At 43.0% G+C, this 15,032-nt stretch overlaps 2 protein-coding genes across 3 annotated transcripts in view; one reads left to right on the forward strand and one right to left on the reverse strand.

Annotated features, from left to right (window-relative positions):
• exoc6b (exocyst complex component 6B) overlaps positions 1-4,364 on the reverse strand; it is a 106,900-nt gene extending 102,536 nt beyond the window's left edge. For both annotated transcript variants that reach the window (XM_078291694.1, XM_078291695.1), the window contains exon 1: positions 4,246-4,364. In XM_078291694.1, the coding sequence (XP_078147820.1) occupies positions 4,246-4,334 (89 nt within the window). In that variant the 5' untranslated portion in view covers positions 4,335-4,364. The remainder of the gene's footprint in view (positions 1-4,245) is intronic.
• Positions 4,365-5,786: 1,422 nt separating this feature from the next.
• Positions 5,787-14,953, forward strand: tkfc (triokinase/FMN cyclase). The gene is made up of 17 exons (XM_071911290.2): positions 5,787-5,792; positions 6,608-6,797; positions 7,447-7,551; positions 7,978-8,165; positions 8,319-8,397; positions 8,532-8,621; positions 8,835-8,869; positions 9,029-9,113; positions 9,282-9,371; positions 9,660-9,776; positions 9,911-10,030; positions 11,175-11,312; positions 11,473-11,579; positions 11,802-11,908; positions 12,157-12,190; positions 12,314-12,406; positions 13,392-14,953. The coding sequence occupies exons 1-17, from the start codon at positions 5,787-5,789 to the stop codon at positions 13,548-13,550; spliced, it is 1,743 nt and encodes a 580-aa protein (XP_071767391.2). The 3' UTR covers positions 13,551-14,953.
• The last annotated feature ends 79 nt before the right edge of the window (positions 14,954-15,032 follow it).

Raw genomic sequence — 15,032 nt, forward strand, 5'->3', positions numbered from 1 at the left:
AATTCTTTTCATCATAGATTAATATATTGATTACTTTTCAATTAATCATTCAGTCTATAAAATGTCAAAAATAATGACAAATGCCCATCACAAGTTCCCAGAGCCCAAAGTGATTCTTCAGATTGCTTACTTAGTTTGACCAGCAGCCAAAAAAAACCCAAAGTATTCATTTTATAATGATATGAAACGGAGAAAAGCAGCAAATCTTAGCATATTTTTAATTGATAAATGACTAAAACGATTAACCGATTATCAACATTATAAGCAAGTGATTTTCTCTCGCTCGACTAATCGCTTCAGCACTGTTCATATCTGTTTTAGGATGGAACCCATATCCAATACAAAGTGAACTGCCAGTGATGTTGAAAGAACAGAGTAACAATAACTACAGGCATCCCATCTGTTTTTCTAGCTACGCTTCTCTCTCTCATTTCGAACACACTCCGGTTGAGTTGCGTGTCTTCCAGTTCTGACTGGACCGAGGCGTCTCCCCGGCGTTTTGGTTTTCTTTTTCCATTGTTGTGTCTCGTTGTCCTCCGTGCCAGCGCCGCTCGGCCAAGCTGCCGTGGCAACCAAATCATGACCGCTGTCTCAGGTGAAAGACGCAAGATTTACTTATCGTCCTGGCAGATTGACCGCTGGCACAAATAGAAATGTTCAAATACAAAATCGCATGTAGTTTCCATGCCTCGGGATCCGGTTTTGTGCGCCATGTGGTCCAGATCAGAAATGACAAAAATGAGACTTTATGCAGCTACACTGAATTGAAAACATCAGATCTGAGTCACATGTGATGGGGAAAATAAAAAATCAGAATGTGGCTGCTTTTAAGCAAGTAACCTTATTGATTAGCCTTTGGCCTGTGAGATACGGATATAGAATATTCTACATTCCACCCTAAAGTCAATCTAAGCTGAGGGACTCGCCTGATTGATTAGTATAGGTTTTTGGGGTGTTTCCCTCTTTAGGTGAATATACAGTGTGCACCTGAGGGAGCTGGCTGATTGATTAGCCTAGTCCTGGTCCTGTCAGATCTATCCTGACTTACTCTGCTGTCAGGGAGAGGAATGCTGCAGCAAGCCTAGACCTGTATACTGTTGCAACACACACACACACACACACACACACACACACACACACACACACAGCACAGCCAACACACTGACTACCTGTTTTTTCCTGGCTTCTGAAGAGGCTTACATGGTATACTCACTGGGGTGAGTTGGAAATGGGTGTTGGTGGAGGGCTGAACATTATGATCATTATGTTTGAAAATATGGCTACTATATAAAAAATTAAGCAAACTAGTTGTAGTTTTATAAATAACTATTATTACTCCTATATCCCCTCCTCTTTTAATTCTCTCCTGCACAAATTAGGCTAGTGTTTCTTTTATCATCATTTTATCACTCTTTTTTTTATAAACTTTGCCTCTGTGTTTTATTACTGAGCAAATAAGCTAACTAACTAAAACCAAAACAAAAGGTAAAAGGAAAAGCTCAGAGGACGACATGCAGAGAAAATTGAAAATTTCCTTTAAACAGTCATAAAAAATAAAATAGAAAATTGCAGTAAATGCAAACTAACTTCACTGCCAACTAACTTCTGAACCTGCTGTGTTTGGCAAGTAAAACAAAACACACCTCAACTAGTTAGCTGCCAAAATGGTATTTTTAGAACAGAAAAAAAATGATTGATGACAAGCTACTACTTACCAAAGTGACAAGTAGAATTGATATTTACCAGCCACAGCTAAACCACACCAACATTCAAGCCAACAAATGTCTCATTCATTATTTTTATTCATTATTTTAATGTAGTCTATCTCTGTAATAACAGAACAGGAAAAGAGAGCTACAGAGAATTTTCCGAGGACATTTTTTTGTCGTCTCTGAAGAACGTGTGCTTACAAGAGCAGGAATTAAAAAAGGTTTCAAGTTATTTTTGGCTGATAAGTGATTAAAAAAAATAAGTGGAGCTGTTTGTTTTGTTCTGATAGAGCTCAGTATAGTGAAACAGGAAGCTGTCACACTCTCTTTCTCACACACACCAAAAATTTATTTTGGAATTGACAGTTGCATCCTTGGCCATTTTTAGCCTAGATCCTTTGATATTTTTATTATCTTCCTATAAAATCCTCTCTCTTTTAAACGTCCCTCTAGGCTAAATGTAGCCAATGAGCTAATTGACAGTTCCGAAAATAAACTGAGTTATTATACGTGTGTGTGTGTGTGTGTGTGTGTGTTGGTTAGAGTGGAAATACTGAGCCACAGTCGGACGGGAAGTCGAGGCTGGAAGAGATGAAACATCACACAGTGGTGTGTATGTCTTTCTGTCTGCCTGTGTGTGTGTGTGTGTGTGTGTGTGAGTGTGAGTGTGAGAGAGAGAGAGAGAGAGAGAGAGAGAGAGGTTTTGCTGCCTGCCTGAGTCACTGACCAAGGCACTGCACACACACACACACACACACACACACACACACACACACACACACACACACACACAGGAGAATGTGGCAGCCATAGGTGTCACACAAAGCTGTCAAGTAATACAGCAACAGGCTTTTGAGAGGACAAGAAAACACACGCACACACACACACACTTCATTTCACTTGCACTAAACTCCTAAAAAGGCAACTAATTAGCCTAAATAACAAGCTCAAATAGGCTCGACTATGAGGAGGGGAGTGCCACAATATAGTCAACAGAGAGAGCGACAAAGAGGAGAGAGACAAGAGAGAGACTAAAAGAAAACACATACGCAAATGTAAACACACGCACACCTTTGACAGGCCTGCAGCAGCCCTGTTCCTCTGCTGTATTTCCCTGTTCATTCACTGCCAATTTCCTCTCTGGACAATGAAACAGCAAAGACTGCAGGCCAAGGACACGTTTCTTCTTCACTGGCCAATTACTTTACGACAGCGTTTCTCCTACATCCACGCAGCAGTGGGGGGCCATGACGAGTTTCGTTCCAAAATAAGATATTCACCTTTTGACTGAAGTGAAGCCTACTCTTACGCACTGATTGATAGCACAAAAACAAATCAGGGTACTTTTCAAAATGACAGTCAGTAACATAAGTCAACAAAATGAAAACACTTTCACAGACTTGTCCTGTGCATTTTGGGAGTATTGCATGACAACCTCCAAGAAATTATTACTCTAAAATGGATATAGCACGTTTTTGAAGGGAATTCCTCCTACTAAAGCCAACCAGAAATGGCTGTGAGCCATTTTAGGTCCTGACCCATGGGTGAAGAAATGCTGAATCAAGGCAACCTCCCAAAGGCACAAAGAGGATGTGAAACCATAGAGCTGCCACTGTCAGTTAGGATGACCATAGTGCAGTGACACACACACACACCAAAATGAACAGAGCTACTGTTAGTTTCAATCAGACTGAATGTACTCTGTAAGTACAGTTTCCATTGGCAACTGTTATGGGCCAACTCCTGATTATCTGTCAACAGTCATAACATTCATAAACATTCAACAGCTGACAGCATCAACTGATGTTCTCCTCTATGGTGCATGATGTGGTGATTTCACTTTGCAAACCAAATTCCCCCTGGAGTCTCTGAACTGAACTGGGCTTAACATTCATTGTACACCCAGAGGTGGGGTTTGACAGTCACTGCTGCACTTGACACTTCTGTTGACACACCACTATATGATGGCAAGCTTAGAGCTGTTGCTAACCACCTAGCAGGCTAGCTATCCTTAGCTAATGCTACCAAAACTCCACCAGATAAGTTGGCCAAGTTTGGTAATAAAGCTAAAAAGCCAGCTGTCAAGCAGAGAGCGTTTAGCCACCAGAGACAGGCTCGACTCCCTGTGTAAGCTCTGACACCAGTGACCAGAATGTCAATTAGCTAGCTAACGTTAGCTAAAGTCATCAAATACCACTGGACAAGTTGACAAAGTTTAGTGAAAAAGCTATAAGTCAGCTCTCAATCGTACACCGTTTAGCCAGCCCAGACAGGCTGGACTCACTGTGTAAGCTTTGACAACATTGTCCATTATGTCAGTTAGCTAGATTTTACGTTTGCTAAAGTTAGCCGGCTAGCTGTCCGACAATGGACGCATGTACGTTAAAGTTTTGAGCAAGCCCTCTCCCGAATGAGTCGCTAACTTGACGCTAGTAACAGCTAGCCCCACTCTCTCAGTTGGTAGCCTAACTTGAGGCTAACGCCGCGCATACAACTAGTTTCACGGGGGCTACCGGGTCAGTCCCCGGGGTCTTACCGGAGGGTCGGCCCGATACAGTTGGTGTCGGTGCTCTCGATCTCCCGGAGGATCCGTTCATGTTCGGCGGCTGTCTCCACACTCGCCATCCTGCATGTTGTTCTGGTGCCGAGCTGAACCGACTGGCTCCGTGCGTCATGCAGAAGAAACCGTAGGGTTGGTTTGTTGTTGTTACTCAGCAGCCCGAGTGAGCGGAGTTTCCCTGTTGAGAAACAGAAGAGAGGGGGGGTGTTTGAAGAGTTCCTTCTAGCAACGATTTTAACTGAGCGAGTGGAGTCAGACAGCTGTGTTGTGTAGGTATCTGTGTCCAGCAGCTTTTCATTTAGTTTGGCACTCAAGTATTTGAGGATAAATTTCTGATTCAGTGCATACTGACCTGTTGATTTATAAATACAAGCTAATGCACTATGCAATAAACTGATTATATTTCAGAGGCCAGTGCTGTCATACAGGACAGTACAGTTACAGTGAGATAGACTTCATTCATCCATTCATCCATTCATTCATTCATTCATTCATTCATTCATCCATACATTCATCCATACATTCATTCATTCATTCATTTTCTTAACCTGCTTATTCTTATTCAGGGTCACCAGCAGCCTACCATTAGCAAATTCTTCATGTCTCTCATAAGGCAGACCTGCCCCGATTTGGTTGTCTGTGATAAAACTTTTGGTTAAAACAAATGAGAATCCACTTGCTGATTTGAGATTGTTTTAAACTCTTCAACATAGCAAACCAAAATTCTGGTATAAGGAAGGTGTGAACAGAGCTGGTCAATACAGCCTACTTTATTACCTAGCCGACTTCATCAGGCACATCAATTTTGAGTTCACTAGCTCAGCACATTTTGAAGTGTAGTGACAATACTGAGGTTAAAATGAATTAATTTCCAGGTCACAACACACCTTTACCTAAGTTGGCATTTATTATATTCATTGGTTGATTTTGCTACTATTTCACTCTCTATTGTCTTATAACTGTGGTAAGGTTTCACTGGCCCAACTGTCATATCTAGCATCAAAAATCTTCTTAGGGTCCAAAATCTATTTTCATGTCAAATGGGAGCTCCTTGACACACACACACACACACACACACACACACACACACACACACAAATTTTATCCGTTTACCAGAAACAAAAGATGGGAGTGTCTGGCATTTCAACCACCAGAGTCAAGCAAGTTAGAAAATAAAACTGGAAAACATAACACTTCCTGTCAGACTTTCAAAATAAAACCCTCACTGACGAACCTCACCATAAATATAAAGTTAGATTTTTGTAACACTTTTTCAGCTATAATTTCACTCCATATTTAACATAATGACGCCACTCAATGTTTTTCTACGACTTTTGTTTTTCTGCAACCCCCTTACAATAGCTGATTAATCTTGTTTTTCAAAAGTGGTTTATTCTATGCTTTTATTTTGTAGGCGAAATTACATCACTTCCGGTCTGGCTAAATCCGCCTGACTTGACGCTGTTGTTCCAACCTGCAGTCGGAAGGTAAAAGAACCAGGGAAAAGCAAGTGAAGAATGGAGGTAAAAACTAATTTAATACTAAAATAGAGAACACTATAGTGACGTGCATTGATCAATACATTTGTTTGATAGTAAATAAAGTGCTGACATGAAGAATATCAATGATTTTCGGCTTGGTTGAGTTAGCATTGCTCTGCCCACTTGTCATCTGTAGAGATCAGAGTCCATGCAGAGATAAATGAAGTGGGAAAGTGCAGCAATTCACGTTTTATGCTGCATTGTGGTTGCAATTAAAACTTTATTATGCAGCTTATGTAAACTTACACTGTGTGTAGACTGTAATTGATGTCCGTCTATGGCTGTGTCACTGACAGACACACACACACACACACACACACACACACACACACACACACACACCACTGGGTAGATGTGTGCTGAGCTCTCTCTCTCTCTCTCTCTCTCTCTGTATGGTATGTGTTTTGAAATATGTGTTTCACAGTGTTTGTATTGTTGCTTGAAATGTGACAATAAAGTTTTTTTTTAGAATTTGAATGCTCTCTCACACACACACCACTGTATAGGTGTGTGTTCGATTTTCTTAGCTCTCTCTCTGTCTCTCTCTCTCTCTCACACACACACACACACATAGTCTCACACACAGAAAGACACACATGGTCTCTCTCTCTCTCTCTCTCTCTCTCTCTCTCTCTCTCTCTCTCTCTCTCTCTCTCTCTCTCGAACATGTACCCTGACCTCAAGAACTTGACACACACAACTTGTATCGAAGTCCAGTGCCTGTGCATCTGTTCATCCTCTCTCTCTCTCTCTCTCTCTCTCTCTCTCTCTCTCTCTCTCTCTCTCTCTCTGCTCAGCCTCAGAGGAAGCTGCTGAACTCGGTGGACCGCTGTGTGGACGAGGCGTTGTGCGGCGTGGTCCGGTCCAGCGGGGGTCTGTCTCTGCTGCGGGGCCACAGAGTGACGCTCCGGTCCGACCTGCACCGCCTGAGGGGCAGAGTGGCCCTGCTGTCCGGAGGAGGGTCGGGACACGAGCCGGCCCACGCAGGTACCACTTGAGTTCTGTATTTTACTAATTAAAGGAGCTAGGTGTAGCATTTCAACATCAGTAAATCATCACCACATTAATTTAGAGACATTAGTATAATTACCGTAAACAAACCAGACCGTCACTGAGCAGCCTGTCAGCCTCCATCAGCCTCTACTCTGCATCCTCCATAGTTTCTCCACCTGGTGGATCTGGAGGGAAATCTGCTGGATCGCTTTACGGCACAAAACAGGAAGAGGTTCTGTTCTTCCAGAGCAAACGGAGCTAAAGCTGAAAGAGTTTCTGGCAGCAGATGGTGGAAGGAGGGAAAGGAAGATGGAGAAATCACTTCCAACATGTTGATCCTCTTCAGGGAGGGGGGGGGCAGGAAGCAACGGGGCTGATGGGAAATGTAGTCTTAATGTGGAGAAACACTAGAGCTAACAATACTACTGCTGTGAGATAGAGGAGAACAGTCGACTCCACCATGCTCTCATTTGTTTACGGTGATTATTCTAAGGTATCACAATTGATTTGACAATGATATATTGATGTTTCAAAATGCTACACAGAGCACCTTTAATTGTCTCATCTTTCATCTTGCATTTTCTTTATCTTTCCTCTCTTTCCCTCACCCCGCCCCCCCTCTCCCCCCTCCCTCTGTCTGCAGGTTATATTGGTAGTGGCATGCTGTCAGCAGCAGTAGCAGGTGGAGTCTTCGCCTCTCCTCCTCCTGCCAGCATCCTGGCTGCGATCCTTTCTCTGCACAACGCAGGTACTGTGGGTGGGTGGGAGGGGTTTGCCTAGTTTTTGAGTTTCTGAGGGTTTTTGGTGTGTTGATCTACTATGTATGCATGTTTTAAGGGTATGTATGGCGCATGTGTGGCTGTTTATTTACCTAACTTTGTGAACGAATTGTTGCATATAAAGAAAGGAATCATAATGTCACAAAAGTAATCTTGGCAAAACACCTTATTGTGTCAAAGTATCTTAAGTTTCACATGTGCAGGAATTTCCAAACTCCACAATTCAACCAATCCAAACTTTCCTAATACAGGTATCTTTTATGTTTGTCTTGATGCTGTTTTCTTAGCCAGGTCTCTCTTGAAAAAGAGATTCTTAATAAGAATAAGAAGAGACTTAGCTGCTTAAATAAAGGTTAAATCAGAAACGAATAACCCCCCTCACCCCACCCACCCAGGAGCCTCTGGGGTTCTCCTCATAGTGAAGAACTACACCGGCGACCGCCTCAACTTCGGACTGGCGGCTGAGCAGGCCCGTAACCACGGCGTCGCTGTCGACATGGTGATAGTTGCCGAGGACTGTGCCTTCGACCGGCCCAGTAAGGCCGGCAGGAGGGGCTTGTGTGGCACCGTCTTCATACACAAGGTAAACAACAACATTTCATTTACAAGGCCAAAGTGAACAAACTTATTTTTGTATGTTAGAAAATCATTTTGCACAAGAGCTACGTTAACGCTGCGCGAGGCAATTTTGCATAAGTGCCTTTAAAAATGTAATTACACCTCGTCTTGTCACCAGCTGGCAGGAGCACTCGCAGAAGAAGGCTGCTCATTGGACCAGATTGTTACCAAGGTGACAGAGGTGTTGAAGGGGATTGGTGAGTCTCCATCTGTTGGCTCATTCCTTACTGCTGGGCGGCTATGAGATACCTTTCATTATACATTTTGTCGCTGTGTGTGTGTGTGTGTGCGTGTGTGTGCGTGTGTGTGTGTGTGTGTTCTCCTCTGCCAGGTACACTTGGGGTGAGTCTGTCTCCATGCAGTGTTCCAGGCTGCCTGCCTTCATTTGAGCTGCCACCAGGAGACATGGAGCTGGGACTGGGTGAGGGAGGGATGGAGGGATGGATGGATAGATGGATGGATGGATGGAGATGGAGAGAGGAGGAATGGGATGGATGAGGGAAAGAAAGAAGGTGGAACAAGAGTGAGAGATAGAGAGAAATAGGCAAGAGTGAGATGGAAAGATGGCTGATGGGACGGATGGATGGATGGATACTGCATTCAAATCTTCATCTTCATCTGCTCTTCTCTTCAGGAATCCATGGTGAACCTGGCATCAAGAGGTCAAAGGTTAGGAGGTTCAAATTCAGCCAATCACAGCTCAATAGAGGCCTAAATCATACCATTTATGTTACCTCATTTATACATACTTCTTCCTCTTTTCCATTTAGTATTTTGTTTCTTTTTCCTTTTTTTTCTTTGTGTCTTTCATTTATTCCTGTCATCCAGGTGGCATCTGCAGATGAGGTGGTGAAGACCATGATAGATCACATGACCAACCCCGACAGCCAATCACATCTGCCTCTGAAATCAGGTACTGTAAATATGTGTGCATATGTCCGTGTGTGTGTGTCATTTTTTTGTATGCAATCATTGTTTGCTCTGCATAATTTGAATTCTTCATGTGTGTGTGTGCGTGTGTGCATGTGTGTGTGTGTGTGTGTGTGTGTGTGTGTTCACCCTCTCTTCTTCCTACACACAGGAGACAGTCTGGTTGTGTGTGTGAACAACCTTGGAGCTCTGTCTTGTCTGGAGATGGCTGTGGTCACTAGAGCTGCCATCATCTGTCTGGGTAAGGTGTGTGTGTGTGTGTGTGTGTGTGTGTGTGTGTGCTTGTCCTGTCAAAACCCTTAGCTTATTTTTGCTAAGAAATGAATTGCTTTAGCTGCAAGTACTCAAATTCTAAATATATTTAAACTTTTTCTAATTACTAATGAATTCTTTCTAAATTGTCAAACTGAAGGAAACACTCAAATCTTCTTCAGAAAGTTTAACCTTAGTTTGACCTTAAGGCCTCTCTTAACTTGTAAACCTCTCTGTGGTTGTTGTGGAATGTGATTGGTGGTCTCCATGGTGACAGAGGGGCGTGGACTGGTGGTTGCCAGGGCGATGTCGGGCTCGTTCATGACGTCACTGGAGATGGCGGGAGTGTCGCTGACTCTGATGAGGGCCGACCGGGAAATACTGAGGCTGTTTGGTGAGAATACACACACACACACACAAACACATAGACACTGTACACACACATATACACTCAATCATATACAATCACACACACACACACACAGAGCAGACACACACACTGTATTGACCCTCTCCTGTCCCGTCCAGACGCTCAGACCGGCGCCCCAGCCTGGCCCAACCTCAGCAGTGTGTGTGTGAGCGGACGCGACTACACCGCAGAGCCTCCAGCCATGGGCACACGGCCGCAGGACGACACACACTCTGAAGGTTAGATCGGTCGCTTTGGCCTTGGTAGAGCTTGTGTTTAGGCTGCCATGTACTCACACAGCTGTGGGTTTGAGACACGCAGGACGTCCTGGTACTTGCAATGTAAAACTAACTCAGCAGTGTTGCTCGTGATGGAAATGGAAACGTCACACTAAAATGGAAACGCTCAAACAAATCTTGAATTAAAGACGTTAGAAGCGCGTTTTTCTGTGTTCGAATTTTAGGAAAGAGAGCGGCGACCGACAGCTGTGAGAGACGTGCCGCCATGTTGGAGGAGTGGCAGCAAAAGGAAAGACTGTAACGTTATCACCTCTTCCTCCTTGAGTCTTTTTAACTCCTTGATCTTTTCCCCCTTCCTTCAGGAGGCTTCGCGTGGCGTAACACATCCTCTGGCGGCCATATTGGAGGTCTTCAGCCCTTGGCCAATCATTTCTGTGCTGTTTCTGACTGGGAACTGATCATTTCACCACTGATATTGTTTGGATAGTGTCAGCTTAACCATAGCATCTACTTAGCTAACTATCCCTGCTGCTGTCCTGTTGTAAACACATCTGATTAGCGTTAGCAGTGGCTAGTAGTAACATTCATATCAGCTGCTTTACTAAATTAGTCTACTGGCTAGTAAGCTAGCTAACAAAGCCCAAAACTAACATTTTCTTTTTTTTTACATCAAATGAGCCGATGCTTTGCAAGCTACAACTCATAGTGCAGTGAAGTAAAGACAAGAGGCAAGAGCTAAAGACAAGACTCTGTCACAGGAACTACATTTAGAAACAAATCCACCTTATCAGACTACTTTCTTTTACTTATAACATTGCTGAATTGATCTACAGCCACACCACAGCAGCCTTTTCTGTAGCTTGGTTATTATACATTTAGCCATATTTACACACAGCCAGTTCTCCAGTGTTCCTCCATGATGGAGCCAGACGAGGCTGCATGGAGATTTGTGACGCAACTGCAAAGCCTCTGTAGTGGATCCACCATGCAGGGCCGATAACATTATCTTTCCTTTTGCTCTCACTCCTCCAACATGGCGGCATGTCACTCGCAGCCATTGGTAACCGCTCTCCAAATATTTCCTAACCGGCTATTTAAAAAAAACAACTATTTGTCTTTGTTTTGTGTGTTTTTCTGCTCCCAGGTCCGCTGAGCCCGGTGCTGCGTGAGGCTTTAGAGAAGATCTGCTCCACTCTGTTAGAGCGACAGGAGGAACTCAACTCTCTGGACCGAGCCGCCGGGGACGGAGACTGCGGGAACACACACGCACAGGCTGCTAAAGGTAGGACAGGAAACACACACACACACTGCACATCCACACCCACACAATGAATCATTAAATCAGTGTCTGGGTGGAGCCGCAGCATGAACAGCCTAACAAAGATAGAAAAAGATACAATACATAAAATATGTAACACACATTTTTGAAAATCCTCTCTTAGCCATTCAGGGGTGGCTCCAGAGTCATGTGGTCCCCGGTTGCCCGGGGCAACTGCTGTCAGTCCTCGCTGGATTGGTGCAGGAGAAGATGGGCGGGTCTTCGGGAGCGGTACGTTTCCCACGCTTGTTTGATCGTTTAGGATTTAACAGAGAGTTTTTATACACACACACACATTTACAGTGTACCTTCTCTTTCTTTCTCTCCTTCACACACACACACACACACACACACACACACACACTTACATACTCTTCCTCTCTCTGTCTCCCTCACATATACACACTTAAACTATCTTCACACATGCACACACACTCTCCATGTCTCTCTCAGTTGTACAGTCTCTTCCTGACCGCGGCGGCTGCTCATGTGACTGAGGGGCGGAGCAACGGCGCAGCCTGGGCCAACGCAGTGCATGCTGGGACACAGGCCATGAGGAGGTAGGGGTGGCGGGACGGGCAGAGAGAGTGAGAGAGAGAGAGAGAGAGAGGATATTTGTAGTTTTTTAGAAATACAGACTGATGGATTGGAAGAAGAGGCCTGAAAAAGAGAAAAGGAGAGATAGAAAAATGGAAAATCAGTTAATTTTGGTTTGATTTTGTTGTTTGTTGGTTTGGGAATTTTACATTTTGAATACTAAGATGGGAGAAGTGAGAGGATAAATAAATAAAAGTCTACTGTCTTGCAGGTATGGTGGTGCCGACCCAGGTGACAGAACAATGGTGAGAAAGAGAGTTGCTGTCTCTAATATAACGTACATACCTGCTTTTTTTTCTCATATTTCTTCATATTTCCTAGATTTTTCCTAATTCTCTCTCTTTTTCTCCGTCCCTCCCCCTCTCCAGCTGGACGCTCTGTGCCCTGCGGTGGAAGAGCTGATGAAGCTGAGCACAGCGCCGCCTGGTGGAGAGATGGCTGTACTTCAGGCTGCCGTACAGGTACAGTAACACACTCACAGTGTCAGCACACAAGCTTTTATTATAGTTGCACAGCTGGCCGCAGCGCCCCCAGGTGGAGAGAGGGCTGCACTGCAGGCTGCTGTTGCATTACAATGTTATAAACCTCAATTCAATTAGATGACAGAGATAACTGATGATGTGAAATAGACATGGTTGCATCCTTAACAGTGTCATTATTTTGTAAGTATAGGCCTGAAAATAACTGATAACTTCAATAATAATCCATCATGAGTTTTCCCTTAAATCGGTGCTGATGGCCTTGAAGTGCCTTGATCAAGAAAACAAATAGAGAAAATGAATAGAGGATTAAAATGAAAATGCCTTTAACCTTTATGTCCAACAGTAATCTTGATGATTTTTTGCATTTGGGCGTTCCTCGATTTTGCATTTCTATATTTGTTGAGGTGGATTCTGATGGTTTTGAAGCTGCAATGAAAAAAGTAAAAAATCTGTAGCCATACTTACATTAGCATTCCAGTATTTCATTCCTTATGAGAAGCAAACATGGATGTTATCAAAATAGTTTTTAAACATTCAGCAACATGTTAAAATATGTAATAACTTTGTCATATGTCATTTCTACATTGTTCTTCTTATAGTTCTTACATCATTTCACCCATTTTAAGAACAGAACAATTGGCAAACATGATCCAAAATTTTTACCATAGGTGGAAAAATAAAAAAGGAATAATAATAGAATCCAAAAGCCCAGAAATGACGGCAGCACTTGAGAGGATGATTAGATCCGGGGATTCAACTGGTCTGACCTTCCTGGTTACAAGCATAAAACTTCTATGCCAGCAACCATTTTCTCAAATCAAATTTTTATATGTATTCATGTATTTATCTGGCAGCGTATTCCCACCAGGGGAAACTCTTAACACCTGAATCGTCTCTCACTTCTTCTTCTTCTTCTTCTTCCTCTTCCTCTTTCCCCTTCCCGCACTCACTCTTTCCACCCCAGAAAGCGGCGTCGGGGGCGGAGGCGACCCGTGACCTCACGGCGCGGGCGGGGCGGGCCAGCTACATCGCGGCGGAGCGGCTCACGCTGCCCGACCCGGGCGCCGTGGCCGTCGCCGCCGTCTTCGGAGCCGTGCTGCAGGCGCTGGAGGGGCACGCGTAACCCGGCAACCAGGGAGAAAATTTGTAGCCTTGAAAAAATGCGTTTCCCTTGGCGGCGTGTCGTTCTTTTGTGTCGTTTTGTCACAAGGAAATTATCACGGGGGAAAATGCACTTAATAAATGACAAATAGACTAATTTATAGCTTGGCAACTTCCTTGTAGAATCAATGGACGTTTGTGGTTTTGAGATAATAAGATCACTCATTCTTTATAATCCTGTGAAATACTTTTAAAACATTTTACAGTATGACAGGAAATCACTCCGCAAAAACTGAAATTATTTTATTTTATCCGGGTGTGAAATCGAGGTGACGACACGCCAGCAGGGGAAACACAGTTTATAGGGGAAACAAAATTTGGCACAACACCGGTACTTGTGTAAGAGTTTGAATTGGCTTCAAAGCAGCATCAGTTCATATCTACAAATATTACAGGTGATTATAGATGATGCTAAATCTATGAAGAAAGTATTCATTGTGATACTAACTAATACTATATGTATACCATTCCATGAATTGGTTATTGGTAATGCTTTTAATGTTCAGTCGGACTTTCCTAGCAACCACACAACACCGTCGTCATGGCAGCGATGGTTGCTAAGTCTGCGATAAGACCACGACATTCAACAAGATGGATCTCACACATGTTTGGACAAGTTTTTAGAGGTTTATAGGAAGGTAGAACTAATGTAGGAGCTGGATGGTATTGCAGATCTGACAATGGAAGCACGGGAAAAAACCTCCAATAACACTGGAATTATGGGTAAATTTCTTAGGGAAGAGCAAGGGAATAGTTGGGAATTAGATCTAAGGTAAATCTGATAGCAGAGGGACTTTAAGTTGCACTAAGAAAGATGAATTCCTGCAGCGAGTCTTGAGTCTTGATAAGTAATCGACTCAAGAATTGGACATTCCTTACTTATAATGAAAGACCAGATCAATCAGAATCACTCTAATCACCATGTATGACAAATATACAGGAATTTGTATTGATGGTATTGGTGCAGAGACTTTTATAGATATTGATAATGTTTAGAGTTTCACACAGTACAGAGACAACTAGACGTCACATGCAGTGTAAAAAGGAAGTCATATGATAGACTATGCAAATATACATTCACCATTCAATCACTATGTTCCCAATCATTCCTAATCAATAACAGACAGGGTTTACACAATAACATACTGTGACTATCATTATTCATTATATAGAGGAACGTAGCTTGGAGACAAATGCACTTTTTTGCTAAAACAAGTTTAACACACTCTTTTCATGAACGTATTTCAAATGAGCTTCGTAATTATGACTAATAATTTATTTTTGACTCATTAGTTGTGTGTAAATCTTATAATATCTGTTTCCTGTTCCTTTATGTAGAGTAGTTTATAGAAGAATTGAAAGCACTTTTTTAGTGAACAGTGTTGGAATGAGTTTGGTGTGATAATAAATGAATAGTATTTTCACTAAGTGTGTTTGAACTGTG

The sequence above is a fragment of the Centroberyx gerrardi genome, chromosome 23 (genome assembly GCF_048128805.1).
Source record: "Centroberyx gerrardi isolate f3 chromosome 23, fCenGer3.hap1.cur.20231027, whole genome shotgun sequence".
Taxonomy (NCBI): Eukaryota; Metazoa; Chordata; class Actinopteri; order Beryciformes; family Berycidae; genus Centroberyx; species Centroberyx gerrardi.

Coding starts and splice junctions, on each gene's coding strand:
- tkfc (XM_071911290.2), top strand. Junction 8,870..9,028: donor CTGGCATCAAGAGGTCAAAG/GTTAGGAGGTTC, acceptor CCTGTCATCCAG/GTGGCATCTGCAGATGAGGT. Junction 9,777..9,910: donor GGAAATACTGAGGCTGTTTG/GTGAGAATACAC, acceptor TGTCCCGTCCAG/ACGCTCAGACCGGCGCCCCA.